The sequence below is a fragment of the Pelodiscus sinensis genome, chromosome 14, assembly GCF_049634645.1.
Source record: "Pelodiscus sinensis isolate JC-2024 chromosome 14, ASM4963464v1, whole genome shotgun sequence".
In the NCBI taxonomy this organism is placed as follows: Eukaryota; Metazoa; Chordata; order Testudines; family Trionychidae; genus Pelodiscus; species Pelodiscus sinensis.
Genome location: NC_134724.1, coordinates 26,987,513 through 27,012,145, shown reverse-complemented (window position 1 = coordinate 27,012,145; position 24,633 = coordinate 26,987,513). Strand labels below are relative to the sequence as shown.

Below are 24,633 nucleotides of genomic sequence, written 5' to 3'. Positions count from 1 at the left end.
AGGCATGCTGACACTAAAAAATAAGAACATTGAGTATTGAGACACTTGTACTGAGCAGAATGCTAGAGATCTGAAAATCCTCTAGGATGATAAATTCCAGATTAAAATGTGAACTTAATCCTCAACAGTCATGTGTATATGTATTTTGTTTACAGACTGAAAAAAGGTGTGATTAAAGCACAGATTTATGTGTAAATACAAACCACTGCATAGTTCCTGGCATGGTAATGGAATTCTAACGCTTGCAGGAAAGTGTGGTAATCCAAGCAGAGAGTTGGCCTAACAAAATGTGCAAGCTTATCAAACAGCAGATTAAGAAACCTAGAAAAAAGAGGTGTCTGATCCACTAACAGCTGTTCAAACTTGCCTTCAGATATGAGAGAGATAATTACTTTTGGCCTTTACCTGAAGAGTGATATTTTACTTGCACACAGCACTAATTTCCAGATAGGTTTATTATAACTATAGTCAAGGCTCTACAACTAACACTACTTTTCAAGTATATATACAGTGATCAACTTGTATTAGCAATATTACCTCTCCGTTCCTGTAGTTATTATTCTGGAAGTTAAGGGAAATACTGTAAATAGTCAGGTGAACTTAACTATGTAATTCAACTGACAAGTCTCTAAGAGTGCATCTACACTGCAGCATTATTTCGAAATAACGGCTGTTATTCCGAAATAACCACGTGAGCGTCTACACAGCAATTTTGTTATTTCAAAATATATTTGAAATAACAGACAACTTATTTTGACTTCTATAAACCTCATTCCATGAGGAATAATGCCTCTTCCGAAATTTCTGTTTCAAAATAGCTGTAGTGTGGATGCTCCTCCCTGGGGCCATTCAAAGTAATTGCTTCCTAGTGCTTCCTGAGGCTCTAAATCGAGGTAGTGCATCCACATTAAGGGAGCCTGCCTCGGTCTAATTTCGAGGCTTCCCGGTAGTGTAGATGCGCTATTTTAAAATAAACTATTTTGGAGTATTTCTTCTGGAATAACTTAGCATATATATAGTAGCCCAATGTCTGTGACTCTGTAATACTGAAATGGGGAGCATGGGGCCCAAACGGCCACTTGAACAGCTTGCTCCCCCGCGGCGGCCCGGCTGAGCGGCGCAGAAGTCAGCCGAGTGCCACGGCGGGAGGCGAAGGGGGGCAGTGACGTACACGGCCAGGGTCCAGATGTGTATGTCACCACCCTGCCCCTCTTCGCCTCCCACCATGGTGCTTGGCTGACTTCTGCACTGCTCAACCAGGTCACCACAGGGGAGCCCAAACGGCCACTTGCTCCACTTTCTCCCCCGTGGCAGCCTGGCTAAGCAACGCAAAAGTCAGCCGAGCACCACAGCGAGAGGTGAAGGGGGGCGGGGCGGTGATGTGTGGCGTGACAGTGGCTTCAGGCCCCGCCCCCGGTGGTGAACATCATCTCCCCGCCCCGCTTTGCCTCCCGCAGTGGCGCTCAGCTAACTTCTGCGCTGCTCAGCCAGGCCGCCACATGGGAGCAAGTGGCGCAAGCAACCATTTGGGCTCTGTGCTCCCCATGCAGCACGGGGAGTGCGATCTCCCAAGTGAGAGGCGAGTAGAAGAGAAAGAGAGAGATGGAGAGAGAGGCAGGAGGCAGAGAGAGCTGGGGGGGCGGGGGAGGCAGGAGGAGGAGGAGGAGGAGAGAGAGATGTGGAGGAGAGACCCGAAAATCCTGTCTTATGATGGGCTATTGGCTAGTTCCTAAATAAAAGTGTAGTATAGATGTACCCTAAGGGTGAACCCTGTAAACTGAGCTGTTAATACCCACACAAAATTAGAACTTGACACACAAGGTCTCCGTAGTGGAGTCTAGTTTGTAAAGAAAAAAACATGTTGTTTAATCTTTAAAAACAAGATTGTCTGAGTGCCACAGGACTACTCGTTGTTTTTAAAGTTACAGATGAATACGGCTGTCCCTCAGAGGCTATGTCTACTCAGCAGCGTTATTCTTTTATTCTAAAATAACGAAGTCTGCGTCTACACTACAAGCCATTATTTTGACATAATGTAGCTCAAGTTGCATACCTTATTTTGGCTTTAGCCCTGCTGTGTAGATATGCCCGGAGATGTTTAATCTTTGGCACTCAGAAAAATAAACATGTTTATAGTCTAAAACTTGTGACTCAGACCATAAAACCCAGAAATAGTCCCATGTGAAACAAAAAAATGGCAGGTGAATAGCATATGGCATAATATAATCACTTATGGTATTTTTAAAACATAATGATCAAAGTAATAATAATATCTTGCATATTAGTAGACCTCAAAGTGCTTCACAAAAGGAGACAACCATTATTACCCACATTTTACAGGTGGGGCAACTGAGATACGGAGAAATGACTTACCCAATATCACCTACCAATGCAGAGGGTTTAGAAACTTGGAATAGCACCTACATCTCCTGAATTTGGATCTACTTCACTATCCTTTTTGCTGCCTGCCTCCCCTTCCAAAGCAAAGCCCACAGCTGGAAAGCTCTGGGAAGGAAAGGGCCCTATGAATAGGACCTTATAAAATTAATGGTCCGTTTCGGTCAATGTCATGGTCCTGGAATTTAAAAAATCATACATTTTATGATTTCAGCTATTTAAATCTGAAATGTCATGATGTTGTAATTAAAGGAGCCCTGGTTGAAAAAGGAGATGTAGGAGGTTATTGTAGGAGTCTTTCTGTACTGCTACTCTTACTACTGCTGGCGATGGCTCTTACTCCTGCTAGTGATGGCTCTGCCTTCAGAGTTGGGCAGCTGGAGTGAAGTAGCTGCTGGCAGGAAACCCAGCTATGAAGGCAGGAGCCAATGGCCAGTGCAGCTCAGAAATAAGGTGGCATGGTACAGTACTGCCACCCTATTTCTGTGGCAGAGTGCTGCCTTCAGAGCTGGTCACTTGGTGCCTAGCTCTGAAGACAGCACAGAAGTAAGGTGACAATACTGTGACCTCACCCCTCCAAAAAAAACCAGTGACTTCCCTGTAACTGCCTTTTGGGGCAGAACCCCCAATTCGAGAAACACTGGTCTCCCCTGTGATATCTATATAGTGCAGGGTAAACACACACAAAACTCCAGATTATTTTACACAGGGAGACCAGATTTCAGTCTGTGACACTTTTTTTATGGCCATGAATTTGGTAGGGCCCTACCTATGAGGATTTTCTCATTGATTTCTTCCCCCATCGTGCTCTACCAAATTGGCCATAGGGCCTGCTCCTAAGCCTTGTAGATCCTGGGGGATGAGTTGGAAATGAGGGTCTTTGTCATAGCACTGGCTCTAGCCCCTGATGGCCCTTCCTTTAGCAAGTATAGAAGGTCATATACTCTTCTGTGCTAAGCAGATGATTGACACTTTTGGGATGAGATAAAATGGCTCTCCCCAAACCTGAGGCTCTGGCTTTGGCTCTCCTGTCCTGACATGTTCCTGGCATGCATTTCCCATTCCTGACATTCACCTCATATCAGAGGTACAGGAAGTAAATAGTATAAAGTCAGCTCTGCCTGCTTTACCCCAGCTGAGAACATCCCCTCTCTGTGGAGTCTTTAGAACCTAGTCCCTTTAAGTTGCTTTGAAGATGCAAAAAAGTCTTAGGGTATGTCTACACTACAAAGTTAATTCGAACTAAAGGATGTTAGTTCGAATTAACTTTGATAGGCGCTACACAAGCGCTCCGCTAGTTCGAACTTAATTTGAACTAGCGGAGCGCTTAGTTCGAACTAGGTAAACCTCATTCCACGAGGACTAAGCCTAGTTCGAACTTACTAGTTCTAATTAAGGGGTGTGTAGCCCCATAATTCGAATTAAGGGGTGTGTAGCCTGCCTGATAGACTTAAGAAGGCAGTATTAAGGGGTGTGTAGCCCCATAATTCGAACTAGTGGGAGGCTAGGCCTCCCCAGCTTTCCCTGGTGGCCACTCTGGCCAACACCAGGGAAACTCGGATGCCCCCCTCCCGGCCCCGGACTCCTTAAAGGGGCACGGGCTGGCTACGGTGCCCGTGCCAGGTGCAAGCCTGCCAGCACCCAGCCAGCAGACCCTGCACCTGGCACAGCTCGAGCCAGCCACCCGATGCCCCCCAGCCCTCCCCCTCTTCCTGGGACCAGGCTGGCGGCTCCTGGGAGCTTGCCCGGGACCGCAAGAGGCGGGCACCCGCCTGGTATAGTGTGGACATCGTGGACCTCATCCACGACCTCCGCACTAGGCACAGGAAAGTGGCCGTCTAGGGCAGAAGAGCTGCCAGCCTGGCCACCCAGGAACAGGTGTGCATGAAAATCAAGGTGGTCCACTGAGGCCCCCGACCCTGAGCCCTGAGCTTACAATGGCCGTCCTGGGTCAGACCAAAGGTCCATCTAGCCCAGTAGCCTGTCTGCCGACAGCGGCCAACACTAGGATCCTGGAGGGGATGGACCGAAGACAGTGACCAAGCCATTTGTCTCGTGCCATCCCTCTCCAGCCTTCCACAAACTTTGGGCAGGGACACTACTCCTACCCCCTGGCTAATACCACTCCATGGACCCAACCTCCATGAATTGATCTAACTTCTCTTTAAACTCTGTTCTAGTTCTAGCCTTCACAGCCTCCTGCAGCAAGGAGTTCCACAGGTTGACTCTTTGCTTTGTGAAGAAGAGCTTTCTGTTACTAGTTTGAAGCCTGCTACCCATTCCTTTCCTTTGGTGTCCTCTAGTCCTTCTATTATGGGAACTAATGAAGAACTTTTCTTGATGCACCCTCTCTACCCCACTCATACTTTTATAGACCTCTATCCTAGCCCCCTTCAGTCTCCTCTTTTCTAAACTGAAAAGTCCCAGTCTCTTTAGCCTCTCTTCATATGGGACCTGTTCCAAACCTCTGATCTTTTTAGTTGCCCTCCCCTCTCTCACCCCCTTTTCCCAGTCTCCCCGAGTTTTGTTCAATAAAGAGAGATTCTATTTTTGACCACAAGTTTTATTTTGTACATCAGGAAGGGGGGCTAGGGAAGGGTAAGTGGAAGGAGGTGAGGGAGGAATGGGGTACGAGCCCCCGATGGGGAGGACTGGGCTGCCTTTGCGGGCTTCTGGGGGTAGAAGCTCTCCTGCAGCCCCCCAATTGTCCCCTCTCCCCAGATGGCAGCCTGCGGCAAGTGCAGCCGGTATGATGGCCGAGTGCTGTGATGTGCCCAGTGTAGGCACTCAGGGCACTCCAAGCCAGGACTGCTTTGCAAGTGGGGCACCCCTGAGAACTGTCTGTCCAGGGTGGGGGTCGGGACCCTTTTAAGCACAGCCCTCGGCTAGCCTGAGGCAGCAGCTCCACGCTCTAAGTCCTCATCTGATGCCCTGCCGGCACTGCTTCCGGCCATCCTTAACCCCGGTTCAGGGTCCACTTAATGTGGACATGCTAGTTTGAATTAGCAAAACGCTAATTGGAACTAGTTTTTTAGTCTGGATCCGTTAGTTCGAATTAGCTTAGTTCGAATTAACTAATTCGAACTAAGTTAGTTCGAATTAGCGCTGTAGTGTAGACATACCCTTAGTTGGGGCCAGGAGGTGGTTGGAAATGTTGGAAGAATACTGTATAATTGGAAATATTGTACAAAAGAGTAGGTTAAGAAAGCCTGCCTGATAGACTTAAGAAGGCAGTATTTATCAGTGGTGAAATCTAAAAATGGAGAAAGAGAGGGCAGCACATGAGATCCCACAGAGATCAGCACTGCTCACTTTCTTCTTAGCAATCCCGAGGAAATGGAAAATCACTGATTTTAAGTGACATCAGAGAATGAGAGTCATGCTTGGTCTTCAAGAAAAGCTCATCACTTCTCCAAGCTTCTAAAACAACTTAGGAGTACAAACTATCTATCAGCAGGACCAATATGCAGATGAGGTAGCAGAGCAAGAAACAAACCAGAGCTGGAGGGGCTTCAACTGACAGCATTTTGGTGCCAAAATTATGTAGAAGTAAGGCCCTCTATCTCTTCCAGCCATCCCACGGACCTGACACATCACTATGATTCACTGAGGGATTGCTCTGAAATTTAAGTAGTGATTCAATGATTAACAAGAACAACAAAGAAGCAGTTTTATAGGAGATGAGAGTTTCTCAAAATGGATGATGAGTTTAGAAACGATCATCTGAAGAAATGGGTTTTGCCCACAAAAGCTCATGCTACTGTGTGTGTGTGTGTGTGTGTGTATGTACACACACACACACACACACACACACGGAGGGCTTGATAAATTTCAGCCAGTTGCCCTGTTCACCGGCGGCGCGCGCATGTGCAATGCGGGTGTGGTGCATGCGAGGTGCGGGGCTGGCGAGTGGATTTCACCATGGTTTATCAGCCCCTGTGTGTGTGTGTGTGTATGTATATTATATATATAAATAAATAAAGGTGCCACAGGACTACCTGTTGTTTTTTTGAAATAATTGGTAATTTCCCAAGAACAAACATGAAACAACTCGCCTAAGGATCCCGGTCTGCAACATGGACTACAGGTTCTAAATAACATTAGAATGTTTTTAAGCACAATGACAGCAGAATGTCACTTTCTCTGAAACCTGGTCAAGATGCATTGATTTTAATTTACCTTTGCAAATCTTCTCATTAAATGAGACAGTGCTTCAGGATTAGGGCACTCCAGTTTCCTGATAATCTCAAAGCTTTGATTGAGTTGTGTGAAGACATCTACCACAGAGCAAGAGAAAAGGGCATGATCTGATGTTCGCTGAAACTACAGGAGAATGAAGAGAGGGAGGGAACCAAAAAAACCAATTAAAATGAGTTAACATTTGCAAAGCCACCTTCTGACAATAAAACAGGATTCGCTGATTTCCTATTACTTTAAATCCATCCTAGATCCAGAAAATGGAAATGTAAAAAAAAAACCTGCTTGCACTTAACAGGGTATAACACAGTGATTTGATGTGTTCTTTTGTGCACTTCTGGGAGCAGGACGGAGCTTTATAAACTACAGAAATGGTCCTATACTGGGATCTCAGGTGTAGAGATTCAGACCTGTGTGGAGTCTGACCGGTTTCACATAAATACTTAGTCTTCTATGGGGCTGTACCATAATTATCTGAATCTCTGCACAGACTATGTGGCATGAAATCCTGGCCCCATTGATGCCAATAGCAACATCCCAATTGTCTTCAATAGAGCCAGGACTTTACCCAAGTTTTTTGGGGTAAAAAAAAGACTCACTAGGCCCTTGGGTAAGGTGGGGCTGTGAGGAGGGGGCAGCGCTGCACTCCAGGACATGGCGGTGCCTCAAACAGAAATGACAGGGTTGGAGCTACCCTCCCCCGGCAGCCCTCAACACTGGTCAGAGTGCACCAGTCCTCCCCTAAACAGCCCTAAGCACTGATCAGACCATGCTGAGCCTCCCCAAAGCAGCTCTCTGTGCTGCCTGGAACACACCACAATGGCTCTGGCAGTGATTTGAAGGGCTCAGGGCTACAGCTGTTCCCCTGGTCCCAGTTGAATCACTGGGCCCTAGGACAGTTGCCCCATTTATCCCTCCCTGTCGGTAGACCTGGGTAGCAGTATGGCCTTAAGTCTTCTGCAGCTTATGAGATCTGAATGTAATAACTGTACGTACTTCCCCTCCTAACTGGAGAATGCTGTTACTCTATTAATTATGGCATTGCTGCAGTCATATTTTTATCCTTAAACAGCATTAATAAAAATTTAACAATCAAGATCTTTTTCTATGAAAATGTTCCTCTAGAAGGGTGATACTCTGAAAGTTCTGTATAAACCAACACATAAATTATCAGAAGGAACCTCTAAAGATCTGCCATCTCACAAATGCATCACAGCAGCTGCTGGACAGTGCAAAGCAGCATTACGCACTTGTGTAGGGCAAGCAACCAATAAATTCTACAACGGCAGCTGTAAGGGGCACTGAGATAGGCAAAAACCATTGAGAGGTTGGAATCAGGCAGTAGGACTAGCATCAAAATACAAACACTGACCAGTAATGACTTTGCATAGTGTGTGATGTCCAATAAGGACACGGTATAAGGTGAACCTATACAGTATGGCACTTTGTGATACCCAATCTCTCTCCTGCCTCGTGCAATTTTTCATAAAAAGGACTTACTCCATCTTTTTTGTCTCTTCCCAGTGCTCCGTGAAGAAACTCTATCGAGACATCTTCATTTTCATCCAACCATTGAATGACAAAAGGCTCAAACCATCTAAAAAGTACAACCATTGATGTTTCACATTAGTCTTATAACTATTCATTTTATTCCAGAATAGACACACAGTTGATCTCTTTTATGACATCAAGGCAGGCCCGCTGACAGTAAGTCCAGTCAGATCAGTCAGTGAGTCCCCATGTGCACACAAGCATGCTGCGAATGCTCTTTCGGCATGGCCAGGAAGGGTTGCCAACATGCCTGCCCAGTAAGGTTGCCAACTATCTAATTGTCAAACACAAAGACTCTTGACCTACCCTGTACCAGGATCCTTCTCTGAGACTACACCCTGTCCTACCCCATCTCAGAGGCCACTCGCTCCATCCTCCCTCCCTCCTTTGCTTGCTTTCCTCCACTCTCACTCACTTTCACCAGGCTGGGGCAGGGAGTGCAAGGTGCAGGCTCTGGGAAGGAATCTGGGTGCAAAAGGTTGGCGCTTACCTCAGGTGGCCCCTGAAAGAAACCAGCACAGCCCTCTGGCAGCAGTTCCTTGTCAGGGAATCAGAGGGTCTCTGTGTGCCACTGCCCACAGGCACTGCCCCTGCAGTTCCCAGTGGATGCAGTTCCCAGCTAATGGGAGCTGTGGAGTTGGCACTCGGGAGGGTGGGGATGGGGTAGGGTATAGGGTGTGCAGGGACATGCCAGCCACTTCTGGGAGTGGTGTGGAGCAAGGAAAGATAGGAACCTTGCCTCAGCCCTGCTCCCCTGCCATTGGCCCTTGGGGCTTTTTAAATTACCGAGACCTCCAGGCAATTGTCCCTGTTGCTGCCCTTGTTGGAAGGCTTGCACTAAGGTACTTTAATATCATGATTGTATACAATATCAAACATTTAGGTTCTGATCTGACTTTGAAATTGTCACCACAATTTTTTGATTTATACATTATCGTTGTGTGGTATGCTTTAGATTTGCATGTATATGCTCAGTTTTGGCAGGTGCAAAAACGTAATTCTGAAAGATGTAATTGTTTTGGCCAATTTTAATTATTAATTAGCATTCCTATTTGTTATGTAAATGTTTTCACATCATAGGCAAGTATTGTGCTAAAACACTAATTGCTTTAAGTGGGAGTTGGATGTGAATTTTGTGGAGGAAGGCTTGCCCCTTCGCAACAGTAAAATAAACACCAGTGGGGGGAGGTTTCGATGGGAAAGATAATGAGCCTGTGTTAGCTTTTCTAAGGAATCTCTATGGGGTTGAAGGAGGATGGTCTATTTCCCCTCAGTCCCCACCTGATCAAGCAGGTAGGATCAGGGACAATGTGTGTGAGAGCTTCTATTGTCTGAGACTTAGAAAGTGTCCTTTATAAAATGGATTCCATTTCTGGAGCAGGAGGACGTTGTTTGTTTTTGTTTCTTGGCATACTTTTGAATTCTTACTAATAATGGGATGAGCTGGAGATAGTTTTACATTGATAAAATTTCAGGTAGGGTATGTTTTATTTGCAGCTTTGGATTTGTGGTCTATGAAAATCGATGACATATCCCAAACTTCCTAGGCAAGTTTTTGGAACTTTAAAAATTAGAAGACATAGGAATGTGAATGAAAGTCATGCATAGGATCAAAAACATTATTTAATTCCAGCAAAAGAGAAGAAAAGTGAATTAGTTCTATGGCATACAAACTGTTATTGTCCTTATTGCCCATTACTGCTGTATCTTAATCCAGGTTTGGGCATGAAATGAATATACTGACATATAAATACTGTTGTCATACCCACCTTTTTGCCTTCCCCAGGGATCCTCTGACCTTAAGATTTTGCCATTTGTAAAGCCCTACTATTAAATGCAATCGTTGAATAAACACATTAATCTAAAATCATTAACAAAATGTTTAAATATCTGGTATTACTCTTTTTCAGTAATATAGAATTAAGGATGAAATGTGTGTTGAGTATGGAGAAGAGTTATTTGTGCTGCTGAGCTTAAATGCAATCTGCTTTTAGTGTTATAATGGATAAATATTTAAAGAAAATAAAATTTAACAAGCAGAGCAAAAACTCAGGGGACATTCTCCCCACTACTTACAGAGAGTACTCGGGTACTGCATCCTGGAAGGCAGGGAGTTCTCGTACATACTCATTATAAAACCATTTCACTTTGAAGTGCAAATTCATATAATCTGTGCTCTTGCATAACCTCTGCTTTTCATGTTCTGTTGAATAGAGAAAATAAAAAATTGCATAAAGCTCTGATTGTAAATAGCATTCTTGTGTCTCAATTCAGTTTCTAATGTGACTAGCATTAGAGTGATGAATTATACAGTACTTGCTTCTAGGGGCAACTGGTCTAATTTCTCAGAGGAACTCGGCACCCACACTTCCACATTGTGTGGAAAATGTCATGCCACAAGTTAAGCAAAATGTTTTGAAGCCCCCATAATTGAAATGATCTTCAGCTATTTGTGAAGTAAAGAGAATACTTTCAGAGTAGGTAGAATGCTGTAATGTCTTGCTGAAAAAGTGAATAATTAAATTTTTATTAAAAGACTGAGAAAATTCGAATAGCTTATATATCAAACTCTGTCCTTATTCTGATTCCTCTTAAACTGGCATGAAATGCATTGGAAAAGAAGAAAACAAGAAATAAAAATTTAACCATGAGGTAAACAAAGGAAAATAATAGCTAGCCATAACTATTGGAAAAGTCTGAAAAAGTGAATACTGTAGCTCTAAACAGGTTGCAGCATAGTGTGTAGTAGTGAAAAGAAGACTCCTTTACAACTGTTAATATATTTGACTTTTTCTTCCTCTGTACCAACAAAAGAAGAGCCATTTTGAGAAAGTGTTTTTGCATTAAACTGATTTTTGAAATTTGATTTTTCTACCTTGCCTACAGATTCCTAACCAGGGATGTAAGGAAGGGAAGTTTTGCACAATATGCAGGACAGCTAGAAGATGTGTTTTTCCCTGGTAGCAATTTTTGTCAGTATCTCGCGGTTATGCAGAAATTATATTACAGTAGGGGAATGGAATAGGGACTGTTTTTCTAAACACTGTTTGTTGCTTGTAAAGTCTATTTACCTACAGCAGATCAATAACATGAGAAGCACAGGAAAAGTTGTGCCCTTCCATGGATTACATTATCCCTGGTCCCAGTAAGAAGGCTTTGCATGTACCCATTTTCCATTTCTTTTAACCACATTCCAACTCTGTATTTAGGTTTTGGAATAAAGGGCATCTCTCTACGGCTATTTTGGAAGTTTAAAAAATCTGAAATGCCTAACCCACTTGTTTGAAGTAAAACAAAAAGATTCACTTAGATTTTGAGCTTTTTATTTTAAAATTTGTTTTTTAATAAATTGAAGGAATGTTTTAAATGTTTAGATGGAAACAATTAAGTGAAAGGGATGCAAATCTGTGAAATGTTTTGGTTCCTCTGAAACTTCATTTTTCACTGTAAAAGTTTTATCTGAAAAATTTCACTTACAACACTATAGAATGTCACTACTTGATAGTTGCAAAAACCGTTATTACCTTACCTTTAGAAATATGAAAAACTTGAAGGCAATCAACTTTAATAGCTATCCTGTTGTGTGGTCCATGTAAACAATAAGGGAATGCAAGAAAAGATCTGGTGTGGGGGGAAGTGGAACTTTTTGTGGTAGATGAAGGAACCATGAAATGCATGCTGTCACCTCCCACACTGAAGCTGTAGACCGAAGGATTGTGCCATTAAGCAGGAAGACAGTGAATGAATAATTAGCATATGGCATCTTTGAAAATTGTCAAACTGTTTCCATTCCAAGGAATGGGTAAAAGCTTATGATCAATACTGATACACTTCATGTATGGATGGCATGTAAAATACTGACAAGCTGTAATTATTAAAGGAAGGACAAGTTCCCTTTTTATGAATAAAAAATGTACAAATTTCCTTTAAAAATAAACTGTGCAATTGTATAATATCCAAAGTCAGTACTAGCAGCGTGTTGATCCAAGCAAGCTAGCAAATCTCTGTGCCTTTCAGCTCAGTTTTCTGTCAATCGTATAGTAGAGAGATTCACTTGGAGATACTGTACAAACTATCTAGTTATCCAACCAGTTCCCAATCTTTGCTCTGCTTCTTTGCCACTGCAAAAATGTAGAAATCTTTAGAGTTTAATTATTAAAAGAAGCCAGAAAAAGCAGGAGAGAGGTTATTTTGTGTGTTACTTTTCTTATAATAATGTCTCTCCATACAATTACCCAGCCAACACTTTTTAAGATACAAAAAATACCTAGAAAACTTTACATTTGATTAATTGCAAATCCTGATTAAAACACATCCTCTTAACTGTTGCTATGATTTCAACACTTATATTAACCCAACTGTGATCTGCAAAGTTCATTAGAACATAAATATTGGTTTCACACAGTCCAGTAGAGTTTACATGATTCTTTAACATTTAATAGCCACTGCCAGATCTACTGCATATTTAATTTTGACAATTAATATTTAAACCTGCCATTCAATTTTCAAAATAAAGCATTTAATTAGTTCCTCAAAATGCTGTGTAATCATTTTGTATACAATTTCATCTCTGGAATTTAAAGGAGCCAGATCTTCCGCACTATGAATATTCTAGCACAAGGATAAAAATGCTTCATCAAAATTATGTTATCTAAAAACTAATCATGTAATTGAAGGAAAAAATACTATTTTCCATTAGCAAGGTACAGTGTATTCCTAAAAGGCTTGTTTTTTATATAAAGAACCAAAATTCTGATCTAGTGTGCAGGCAAGGAGTTCTTCTCACTGACTTTAGTAATAGCTATAGTTTGTGGGCAAAACTGACCTAAAAATACTCATAATTTACTTTCCAGCAGTTCAATACACATCCATTCTTGAATACAAGATAGCCCTTTGGTAACAGGTTTGTGACCCTATTACCTGAGTTCTCAATGGAGAAGATGACAACACAGAGTAGTAAGGTGTGTTGTTTACTGTCCTATCTTAATAAAAAAAACCTATTTGTGAAGAGAACTCACACTACCTTTTCTTTTATGTTCCCAAAGGTTCATGAAGAAACTTTACTCTTACATCTTGGGCAGGGGGCTGGACTTGATGACCTCCTAAGGTCTCTTCCAGGTCTATGATTCTATCATTGTACCAAGAAAACAATTTGAAATGTACCTCAGTTTTTAAAAGGCATCAATGCTCCATGAGCACTGGAAAAGGAATAATAGAAATCACCAGGTGCCCACCTCCCAATATGTTCAATCAAAGGAAAGAAAGTCTTCAGATTCAGCAGGACAGATGCTATACAAACAAATTGACTGTTTAAATCCCAGAGATGCAGCTGCCTCTCATCCTCTTGAAATTACACCAAGAGATGGTCAAAGGTTCCATACTCACCAGTCTTTGTTGCTGTGATCAGATATAAAGAGAAATGGGTCTATGTCAAAAAGCCTGGACATGGATTCAAACTTCCCCAACATTTGTGTATGTTTATGTAAGCAGGGTCAGGGTAAACTCTATTCTGACATCTAGTGGCGAACTGTGGCAAGTGGTGCAAAGAGACTTCAGGGGCTGAGCCCAATTTGCATAGACACACCCACCCTGTCTAGTATGTGCCACAGCAGCCCAAATCGTCACTTTGGCCACTGTGGGAGCCCCAGTCTCTCTGTTATTGAGGCAGAGGGGATAAAAGTGTTGTTACCCTGATTATGTGAATCAAGGACAATGGAATGGTGGAACTGTTTATGACAGAGGGATTCGCCATAAACTAAGTAGCACTCTCTAGACAAGGGGCATGGGTTCCAAACCCAGTCAAATTGAGAGAGGTTGGGGACAGGTCTTGGTACCTGGTGGTGGGGCCCTGTCTGAGGGCCTAAACAACACTGATTGCACTCCCTTCTCTCTCCACTGTGGAATATCAGAGTTAATTTAGATTCCATTAGGAGTCTAGTTTTGAGCTGTGGAGCTAACTTTGCTGTGGGCCAGCGCTAAGGCTCCTCTGTTATGAGCTGAAATCACTGTGTGCTGTGGATGAGAGCTGAAATCACTGTTGCTGAGCTGTGGACAAGAGCTGAAATCACTGTTGCTGAGGGGAGCCTGGCAAGAGCTGAAATCACTGTTGCTGAGGGAAGCCTGGCGCTGTGCTGCTAGCAAAGCAGTTTGCAAGGGGCAACCAGCAAGCACAGGTGGACAGTAGATGCAGCTGGCGGTGGCCTGTGGCTGGTAGGAGCGGCAGCTGGTGGAGCAGCGGCAGGAGCAACCAGCTGGCAGCCCGGAGCGTGGACTGAGGCGGTTGGTGGATTTGCGGAGCCGGACAGTGGAGGCGGCTTACCTGACGACAAGTGGAGTGTGGCGGAGTGACTCGCGTTGACGGTGGCAGCACGGAGAGGCGGAGCCACCGCCGGGCCACGTAAGGTGCATCGATCCCCACCCCTCCAGGTTGGAATGGTGAAACCCTGCCGGGTGGACTTTTGAACCCTGGGATGGCACTGACCCAGGGCTGAAGACTCTTGGGGTGTTGGACTTTTGGGACATTGGGGAGATTTGTGGCTGGGGGGAGGGCCGTTGCTCATTGGGTTACCTCATGTTATTAAAGGTTTGCTACTCTACTGAGGCTCTGTGCTTGCGAGAGGGGAAGAATTGCCTCTTTTGAGGCACCCAGAGGTGTATGTAAGATTTCCCAGGTCACTGGGTGGGGGCTCGAGCCGGTGTTGTATTACCTCGTTGGGAGGAGACCCCTAGACACTGAACCCTGCCCTTGCTGCTGCTGCTATTTACTCGGCCTGGCAGAAGGGTTACATTTAGATCCAGGCAGTTAATTGAGTCTACGATAGAGATGGGGCTGGCAGTAAAATTTTAGTTTAGGGGTCAGATTTATAAAGGTGTTTAGGCATTTCAAATGCAAATAGGTACCTAACTTGCTTTGTGTATGCTACAAAAGCAGCTAACTGCCATTGGAACCTATTTTCACCTAACTATCTCTGTAAATCTGGTCTTAAATCTAAACTTCATCAGACTTCAAGAGCTAGTCCCATTTGTCCGTATACAAACAAAAGACATCCCCCTAGGTGGAATATATGTTTCCATTTATTAAAATACATTAAAGCTACCTTGTGTCTTGAAAAATATGTAAAAATGTTATTAAACTTCATTTGTTCATAAAGGAATAACATCAAAAAATTCTTGCCCTGTGAAAATGAATGAATACGATTCTAAAATATAATTAAAGTAGTTTCCTTTGCAAATTATTTGATTGAGTCCTATGCGTATAAAAGTGTCCACTGGACAATTTCAATTATAAACAGTTACATCGAAGAGCTAAATTTTTCATCTCATTACTGTTTGCACTAGTGGTAACTTGCGTTAAAAAAACTTAATTAAACTCTCTTCTATTAACTGTACTGTAGCTCGATTGTCAGGTTCTGAGTTACCATACTAAAAGCAGGAAAAAAATGGAAAAGACAGAAGAGTTTAGCTATTTTACAAGTTAAGAGGGAACAAGCTGTTTGTTTTTATTTTAGCCTTAGAACATTGGGCAGCTTCAACAAAAACCACGTCAGATTAGGGCCATCCTTACCCATATGTAGAATATACAGCTGTGCAGGGCACCTGAAAATTTGGGGCACCACTGTTCTAATGTCCACCCACCTGCCTCTTCTTGTCCCTGTTTTGTACCCCCTGCTTCCCTCAGAAAGGATCTGGTTAACTTGAAAGTGAAAAAGCCTGCCAGAGGTAATAGCAGAACATTGAACCTGTGAAATTGCCATGCAAGTGGTAATGATGCTATTTAACAGGCATGCGCCAACCCCAGGTATGTACTGTCAATTTCTGAATTTACGATGTTAGTTTACAGGAACTTACTTTAAAATTGACTTTAAAACTTTTTCATTAGTGTGTTGCTGAAAATTATAAAATCACATCTCTAAAAAATTGTGCCCTCTGCACCTTCCTCCCTTCCCCCATCCCCCTGATGGGCACGGGGGATCAGTTTAATAGTGCTGCATAGGGCCCCATAAATTCTAAGGACAGCTCTGTGTGAGATGTGTATGCCTTCTGTGTATGCCAGGGATGAACATTGCCCAAATGGAAACTACAAAAAGGTGGGTTATGGCCTTTATACTCCTTGCCAAATCTACTTACCAGGCCAGGCACACAGGAGAAGGCTATGCCATTCTCAAAGATGATGCAGAGAACACTCTGCCTTGGGGCACCATGGAATTTGGGGGTATATTTTGCATGATACTTCCCTGATTGTGGTGGACCACTATGGCAGTCTCCCACAGACAGGGCTGTGTCTGTTTGGCACAATGCAGTTCTTAGACTTGTAAACTATTCAAAGAAGAGAGCTTTTCTCCTTACTGTAGACAAGGGATAGTTATAATAATTGATTGTGATTTGGCAGAGGTACTTGGGTGCTCACCAACATTTGAATGTTTATAAAAAATATGGGTGCTGATGTAAACTGATCCTCCCAGTTCGGTAGTCTAAACAGTACTAGAATGTTGTTGGAAATATCAGCAGCATTCATAAAGGGTGTTTTTTTTTACAGTGCCTTCTATTCTGATCACAGTAGCTCTGGATGCCTGGGAAATAAACATCTATTCTTGTCTACCCTAATACTCCCAACACTTGTGACGCTGTTCCATGGTTGTGCAATGGTGAGAAATTTCCCACAAAGTGCTAGTGCAGACAGACCATTATGCTTTGTCTTCATTGTAATACTCTGGATGATGGAGCTTCCTGTCAGTGAAGGGAGTTCTAATAGGCAAAACTGGTCCTCAGCATGTTATGGGTGCCGTAATCATTAACAAAGTTTCTACATGACCGCAAAAATCCTTATCAAAGTTTCTACACAAAACCCATACTCTAGTCCCAAAGTACTGGAATACAGAAGCATTTCTGAATTTAACAGCAATGTTCTCATTAAAGCATTGCGTACTCGGTAAGTCTGTAGTGATTTTACAAACCTTGTGGATTCTTGATCTAGAGGTAGAAATAACTCCAGACAGTCTTTATAATACAGTGAAAGCTTTGCTATCCGGTACTCATGGAGAATAGGGGTGGCTGGATAACTGAATGTGCCAGAAAGCTCATTGCTCTGCCCCTACCTCCTATAGGCAGATCCAGCTCCCAGCAGCTCAAGATAGGATAAGGGGGAAGGATGTACTTGCTGATGACATCAGCTGACAGTGTTGGCTGTCAGAAGTCACAATAGCTGGGTGGACAGGCAGGAGTCAGATGTTCATGCTTGAAGATGCAGTGGTATTGTCGCTGGGGGTAATGCTTGTTATAGTTTTCCTGATAACAGAGTGCTGGATACCAAAGCTTTCACTGTACTTGTATATTTCATTATTGAACTTCAGACCTAAAATACAATGGTTTAGGAATGAATACAATAGATCATTCTTGAATAACTGAATATTTTTTCTATATTTTTACACAAGTCAGAAGATACATTGTGCACCAATCTCACAAGATATGACTTGCAGTTAAATTACATAAACAGACATATTGCCTAAATTCTATCACAAGTCCAAATATGAAGACACTCCCCAAGGCTTCCCAGCATAAGTATTTTATGTCACTGTCCATAGTATATGCTATGATAAAAATGAGAGACTGAAAGCTAAAGGCCTATGAGACAGCCATAATGGAGACAGATGTCTCAGTATTTGCATGGTATAATTCCTTCCAATATAGCTCAATCCTGCTCTGTAATACCCTCCCATATAGCACTGAGCCAGTTTTGAACTAAACCTGCCATTCGCAGTGTTGTTGTTTTTATTTGCAACCATGTCCACTTGGGATCACACTGGGAATGTCATGCTCATTTCATTTCTGAGTCAAAACAAATTGGATCTCTTGCAGTGGAAGCCTAATGCTAGTCACCTTTTTGTTGTGGAAGGGCTGCAAAATGCTCCGAGTGGTGCAATAGATCTGCTAAGCAATTTATTCATTCACTGACAGGCCTGTCCCAAGAATTTGCAGGGTCCAAGGTGGCATGGTGTGGTTGGCTACGCTATGTGACTTCCAGCTTGGCCAGTGAGTGAGCAGCCGGGCGGGTGGGAGCTGGGCAGCGTGGGGTCCTGACGGCATGCAGCCCAAGGCAACCACTTTCTTCACTTTTCCTAAGGTTGGGCCTGTTCACTGAAATGTATGAGGGTGACATATCCACTTCCCAGGAGAGCTAATGGCACATGATTCCCATGTTTCATGCATCATTGGGAAAAAATATTTGGGAATCAAGGTCCATACACTATAGAAGCCAATAAATGCTCTATCTTAATGTTTAACTACACACTCTGTATATGGTCTCAGAGGGACAGCTGTATTAGTTTGTAACGTTGAAAACATTGAGTAGTCCTGTGACACCTTAGAGACTATCTAAAATATATAGAGAATCATGAGCTTTCATTGGTAAAACACACTTCATCAGATGTGTTCAGAATATTAATTATGTAGGACCAAAATTTTCAATCTTTTTCAAAACCTCTTCAAAGTTTTTCACCTAAATCCATACTTGGAAACCTAAATAAATACCTTGAAATGCCATGTAGAAATTCTGACCTCCTATTAACTTTAATAATAGTTATACATGTGTGGCAGCTCGGACAGTCCAGCCACTTATTTAGCTTCCTCATTATGGATTTAGTAAGATGCATTTCAAGTTTGAAATTTTTGGCCTATACCAGTGAGATCCCAGTTTTTCAGTTTATAGGCCAAACACGCTATTTCAAAAAAATCATGTGGCCATATACATTTTGTGGCAGATTATATACCTTATTCTGCTCATATCCCTGCTGGGAATTCTCCCAGAGTGGGTTAGTCCCCACTGGGCATAGTGCTGGTGTTGCTGGCTCCTATGTTTCCCTTCCTGGCAGCCACTTGTGCAGGGTGGCTGGAGAACACTGTACTCTGGTTATCCCAGGCTGGCATACAGTCCCCTGGCGATCACATCCAGCTGATACAAATTAGAGCAACACGCAGGCTACCACTACCTAACCTTGTTGACATAACAGCTCAACCATTTTTGCTGAAAAAGTCAAATAAAATTCAACCTGAGGCAGAGGGCAAATATAGATAATGTCAGACCAAAATTAAAGTTTGACTAAATGACTGAAAATGTGGGCTTGCAATAGAAAGTGTTAGGCAACCTAAACTAAACTTTGTTAGCTGGTCCACCTGAAATAACACTTCTTGAAAGCCATTTCTGGTGGGCAAAGGAATTTAAAACAGATTTTCCTTTGCCTGTAAACCAAACGTTATCAACCTAACATTCAATGAAGATGCAAATAGCTCTTTGTCTGTGTGGATTCTCGCTATTGCTATCCTTTGATCCGTATCTGCTTCTTTTTAACTGTTCAATCCTCAGGTGTTTATAAATGCCAATTCTGCCTACTTGTTTTTCCCTTTGATATTTCCATACCCTCTGCTCCTTGTTTCCCGCCTCCTCCTCTTTTTTTCCCCTCCTTCCCCCATCTCCCTTCTCCCCAATTTATTTTAGGTCTGCACATCCTAAACTCAAAACTCCGCTCGTCTGAAGTAGTGGGCTGTGCCACGAAAACTCATGATACCATCTATATGTTTTGTTAGTCTATAAAGTGCTACCAGACCATTTGTTGTTTTTTTATAATTTATCCTGTACAGACTAACTCAGCTACCGCCTGAAGCTTAAAAACAATGAATAGTTTAGTAGCACCTGAAAGACTGACAAAGCATGTATATGGTATCATGAGCTTTCGTGGGCACAAGCCACTTCTTCAGATGAATGGAGTTATTAAAAGTTCAGTTTCAAAATAAATAGGAGATGGCAGGGAAAAGGAAAAAAGAAGGGGAAAAGGGGGGAAAAGGTTAATTAGAGTATTCATGCTATATGAAGCTGATAGAGAGGGTGCAAAGTATTCTTAAGTACCCATTGTTTGGTTTTTAATGAAGGAGGACTTCCAGTGCTTTTTAGATCAGCTCTTCCTGTCAATTTGTTGATCAGTATTGTTTACCATGGATTCATGTTCCAGAAAGTTAAGCAAGGTATAAGTGTCTTGTAAATACTTAAAACTCACATATAGCCTCAACATTTTTTTTTTTGCATTCCACCTAATAAAATAGCATGAAAATTATATAAGATTGACTATAGGTTAAACTTTTGTTTTGTTGGTGTATGACAAATTGATATAGCTAATAATATTAAGGTATAACACTGCGTAGGAACAAGAATTTAAATAATGTGTGACAGCAAAGCATTTAATATCCCACGGTATTTTCTGCTGTTCTGCTACTCACTGGTTTATTTTCTGTGTATTGCTCCACAGCTGATAGCAACAAAAGGAAGGGGGCGGAGATGAGAAAAAAAGATCATATTATGCCTTGCAGCACAGCCCTCGCACCATGGGACACTTATGTCACACTGCTTGTGATCGCCTTCTCGTTTTCAATCCACAAGCAAACAGCCCTCAGAGTGACCTTCTGAGGTCAGTCATGCCCTTGTGTAGAAACTCAGTGCTAATGCTGTAATCATGATTCCAGCCCTGGCCCAGAGTGCTGGAAACCAAAGAGCAGTCACCAGGGTAAAAAAAAGCTCAGATTGCTACAGTAGCTTTATTAATGTCTTAAGCTGTGGCAGTGCTTTAAAAAAATCCCATCAGCTGAACAGCTCACAATTTTAACTTTGAAGTTTCAATTTTTCCTTCCCATTTACACCTAAATATTTTGAAATGTCACATTCTGCCTTAAGAATCTGCTTGAGCACTAAGGACTTCCAAGTAAACACAATACCTCCTTGATATGTGTTACAAACTCTGATTTTATGTGACCCAAGGCACGGATACTAAATTTTGACTCAGCTGTCATTGCTATTTATCTTTACAAACCTTTGAGTAGCTTTGCAATTAGTACCACAGTGAAAATAAAGGATAGCAATACTGCAATGCAACACCCATATGTGTGGTGTGTACTTACATAATTGGGATTGTAAATTTGGTGAAGTATCCCTATTCTTGTCTGATATTAGTAAATTCAGTCAAGGGAAGGACTGTAACATGAACAATAAAACTACTCTGAGAGTTGTGGTTTCTCAAGCAAAACTGATACACAGATTTAATGGTTAAAAAAACAAACAAATGTTTTGAAAATTAAAAGTTTGATGAATTTTGTAGCATCTGCTGTACAAGTTTCTTTTGCAGTTTTTGTAACAGATGAAACAGCGATGTTTAGACATAACTGAATATTTATGCAGGAGATGCCAGCTGGAGCCAATTTAATCTGGGACTAAAATTATCATGAGCATAAGGAAATAACTAAATCTGTGGGCTCACCAGTGACTTGCCCTGTTTGGGAGCTCAAAGGTAGAAAAAGGTGCAAGGAGACTTCCTCCTTGAGCCCCTGAGCAGGAGCCAGGCACATTCTCACTGGGAATTTCAGGCATTACTTCTTGACAGCTCGTTGGAGAAGTTCCCAAACTCCTTTTCTCTCTGAGTATAAGCCAGCAAGGTGCTGGAAATGCAGACCATGCACGAGGGTGAAGGGAGTCTCCAATGGGCAAAGAGATGGCGTATTTGGCTCCTGTACCTCCCTTCTTGCAGCCATTAGTGCAGGGTGGCTGGAGAACCCTGCACTCTAGCTATCCCAAGCAACGGCAGATATAGGGCAGGGCGAGTGAGGAGGCTGCCCCGGGCCCTGCGCTTCAATAGGCCCTGTGCACGCACTACTACTTGTCAGCTGTGGCCGTGGCGCATGCGCGAAATTGTACTGCCCCGGACCCCACGCTTTAATAGGCCCCGTGCCGTGCAAAACTCTCATCTGCCCTGATCCCAAGGTGGCATTGTCCCTTGGAAACTACAGTCACCTGGTACAAATTAGAACCCACTCCTTGAAACCTTCCTCTTCACCCATCCTCTAGTGGAGGCCAAGGCTTAAGTTTGGGCTACTGGCAGAAGGGCATCTGCTAACGTCTAGAGAGTAGAAGCGTTTTTATAGATACTATATGAGACAACTTTTGGCTGTTCCAGGCTGGATGGAAAAGAGAGCATGGTAGCGGTTACTGTGATGATGAGCAATGTAAGAAATTCTAAGACAGGCAGTGTTTCCATTGGGAGCAAGACTGAGCAAAGCTTATGTCTCAGCTCCATTCCAGCTGGAGGGAGGACATTTCAGGGAACAGGGATTGCAACTGTCACCTGCTCCTCTGTGCTCCCTACCTTCGCGGAGGCATTACAAACAAAACTATAATATTTCAAGCCCCGGCACTTGGGTGGTGCATCTCCTCCACCTACCTTTCAGGACTCTGACCCTGCAGAGGAATAATGGAGACCCCTCTCAGGATTTATTTGAAAGCAATTTCTGTTATTCAGAAAGAGATTCTCCTCTGGAGCATTTTAAAAACATCTTTGCACTCTTTAGAAAAATGGTGGTGGCAGTGGGTGTGGGTGTTCCATCCTGGTTGTTCCTATCTGTGTCACACCACACCATTTGTGTTGCACTATCGCTCTTGTGTTGGAAAGCAGAAATGTCAATCTCCAGCATACTTGTGTTTGATCAGAGACCAGCAAATGCAAATGCAACACTTCATGAAATACACAGCCAGATGTCACCACAAGCATGCACTGTGCTGAGGAATTGGAGCAGTAACAGACTAGTAGGCTGACTGTATTTCATCCGTGATATGCCTCAGTTATCCTTAAGTTACGGATAGCTGATACTATATTTCAGAATTAGCTTCCTGAAGGTTTAATGAAGAACCAGAATTCTTCTAGGGTGATAATGCTTTTTAGCAAAAAACAAAAAGTCTCAAAGGGAAAGTTCTGCCCGATGTGAAGTAAAAGCTATATCCACACGGCAAAGGCCTTCTACGATAAGGCTCAAGGGAAAGTCAAGTTGTTCACTCCTATTGTATTTTTTCCTCAAACTATTTGCTGTGATGCCCCTTCCACAGGAGATTAACCATGAGATATTTAAATATTACAAAACACCCAGGATGTGGCAGCTCTTCATTTGAAAGTCAGCCTCGGCAAACATTCTCCAAGCCCATACACCCAATGTTCATCCAATTCTAATAGCTGTACATTCCATGGGCGAAACTGACAACCTAAATGAACAGGGGAGTGACTGGAAATGCCACATTCTCTGAAACAGACATAACTGTTCAAGCAGAAAATATTCTACGCATTGTGGCTTGTGAGCTGTTTTTTGTTCAAAGGACGTAATGCAGTTGCTAATCTAAATCCTCACCTTGCCATTTTATCACTCTAATTAATTCCCTCTCTATTCCACAGGAAAAAAAACCCATCTAATCTTCATAAAGACAAAGTTAAAGTTGAGCATCTTATCACAAAAATGGGTTATTTTACCTTTCTCTTTGCACTCTGTGCTATTACCGATGAATTAGGCTAAGCTCTGCCCTATAAAATAAGTGGCACAAATCAGTCCATAGGTTTTTTTGGAAGCTTTGGTTAACTCTCCCTTTCTGAACTTGAGGTGATAGTACCTCATCATATAACTGATTGTATTCATCCTGTAGGTCGTCCCTGGTAGTCATTCCTGAATACCTTCATTCTTCTTCCAGACTTACAGTAGTGGACCTAGCACTCATAAGCTATGTCTACACTGCTTCTCTCTTCCGCAAAAGCCTATGCAAATGAAGTGTGGATTAGCATATTGCTATGCTTCATTTGCATAATGAATTAGGAGCTGGTTTTGCACAAGAGATTTTTGTGCAAAAAGGCACCATTTTCATAGCGCCTTTTTGTGCAAAACCCCCCTCTTGTGCAAGAGCTGTTCTTCCTGAAAAAAAGAGGAAGAATGGCTCTTGCACAAGAGGGTTTTTTTGTGCAAAAAGGCGTGTGCAGATGGTGCCTTTTTGCTCAAAAACCTCTGGCACAAAAACGGCTCCTAATTAATTATGCAAATGAAGTGCAGCAATATGCTAATCCACGCTTCATTTGCATAGGCTTTTGCAGAAGAGGAAAGCTGTGTAGACATAGCCATACTAAAGGATGAGGCCTATGATTACTCCCTGAAAGACACCTATTACTGGGAACAGGGAATGGCAACACCTTTCAAGAGGATTCCTATATGTTGAAGGATGAGGGAAGCCTCTCTCGAAGCGTCCTATAACCAGACAAAAGGTTTTAAACCAGACAACTTCTTAAACTGAAAAGTCACATCAAGTGCACTAATCTAATCTGTATTTATATCTATCTGTATGTGTGTATATATATATGTATATTACTTGATCTCCTAACCACTGGCATGGTGACATTATATTTGGCAAATAATCCAATTGGGCAAACTTCACCCCATTCTCCTTGGTCACTGAGGTGCCTAGATTAGTGCACTTCCACTGCATGGAGGAGGTGGCAGGATTTGAGGAACATTTGCAGATGTTCTAAGTGTTGCTTCTCTGCGTGTGGGCTCTTGGATTTCCATGTGTGGTTGGGTTTGGTGGGCACAGTCGGAGCAGATCAGGAAAGGTGCTGGGGAAGGGCTGTTAGAGCAGATACTGGTAGC

The 24,633-nt window shown here is 42.7% G+C and overlaps 1 protein-coding gene across 2 annotated transcripts in view; it reads right to left on the bottom strand.

Moving 5' to 3' along the window:
- UNC13C (unc-13 homolog C) overlaps positions 1 to 24,633 on the bottom strand; it is a 437,647-nt gene that overhangs the window by 109,820 nt on the left and 303,194 nt on the right. For both annotated transcript variants that reach the window (XM_075897272.1, XM_075897271.1), the window contains 3 exons: positions 10,222 to 10,348; positions 8,095 to 8,191; positions 6,577 to 6,720 (listed from right to left, as the gene is read on the bottom strand). In XM_075897272.1, the coding sequence (XP_075753387.1) occupies positions 6,577 to 6,720; positions 8,095 to 8,191; positions 10,222 to 10,348 (368 nt within the window). The remainder of the gene's footprint in view (positions 1 to 6,576; positions 6,721 to 8,094; positions 8,192 to 10,221; positions 10,349 to 24,633) is intronic.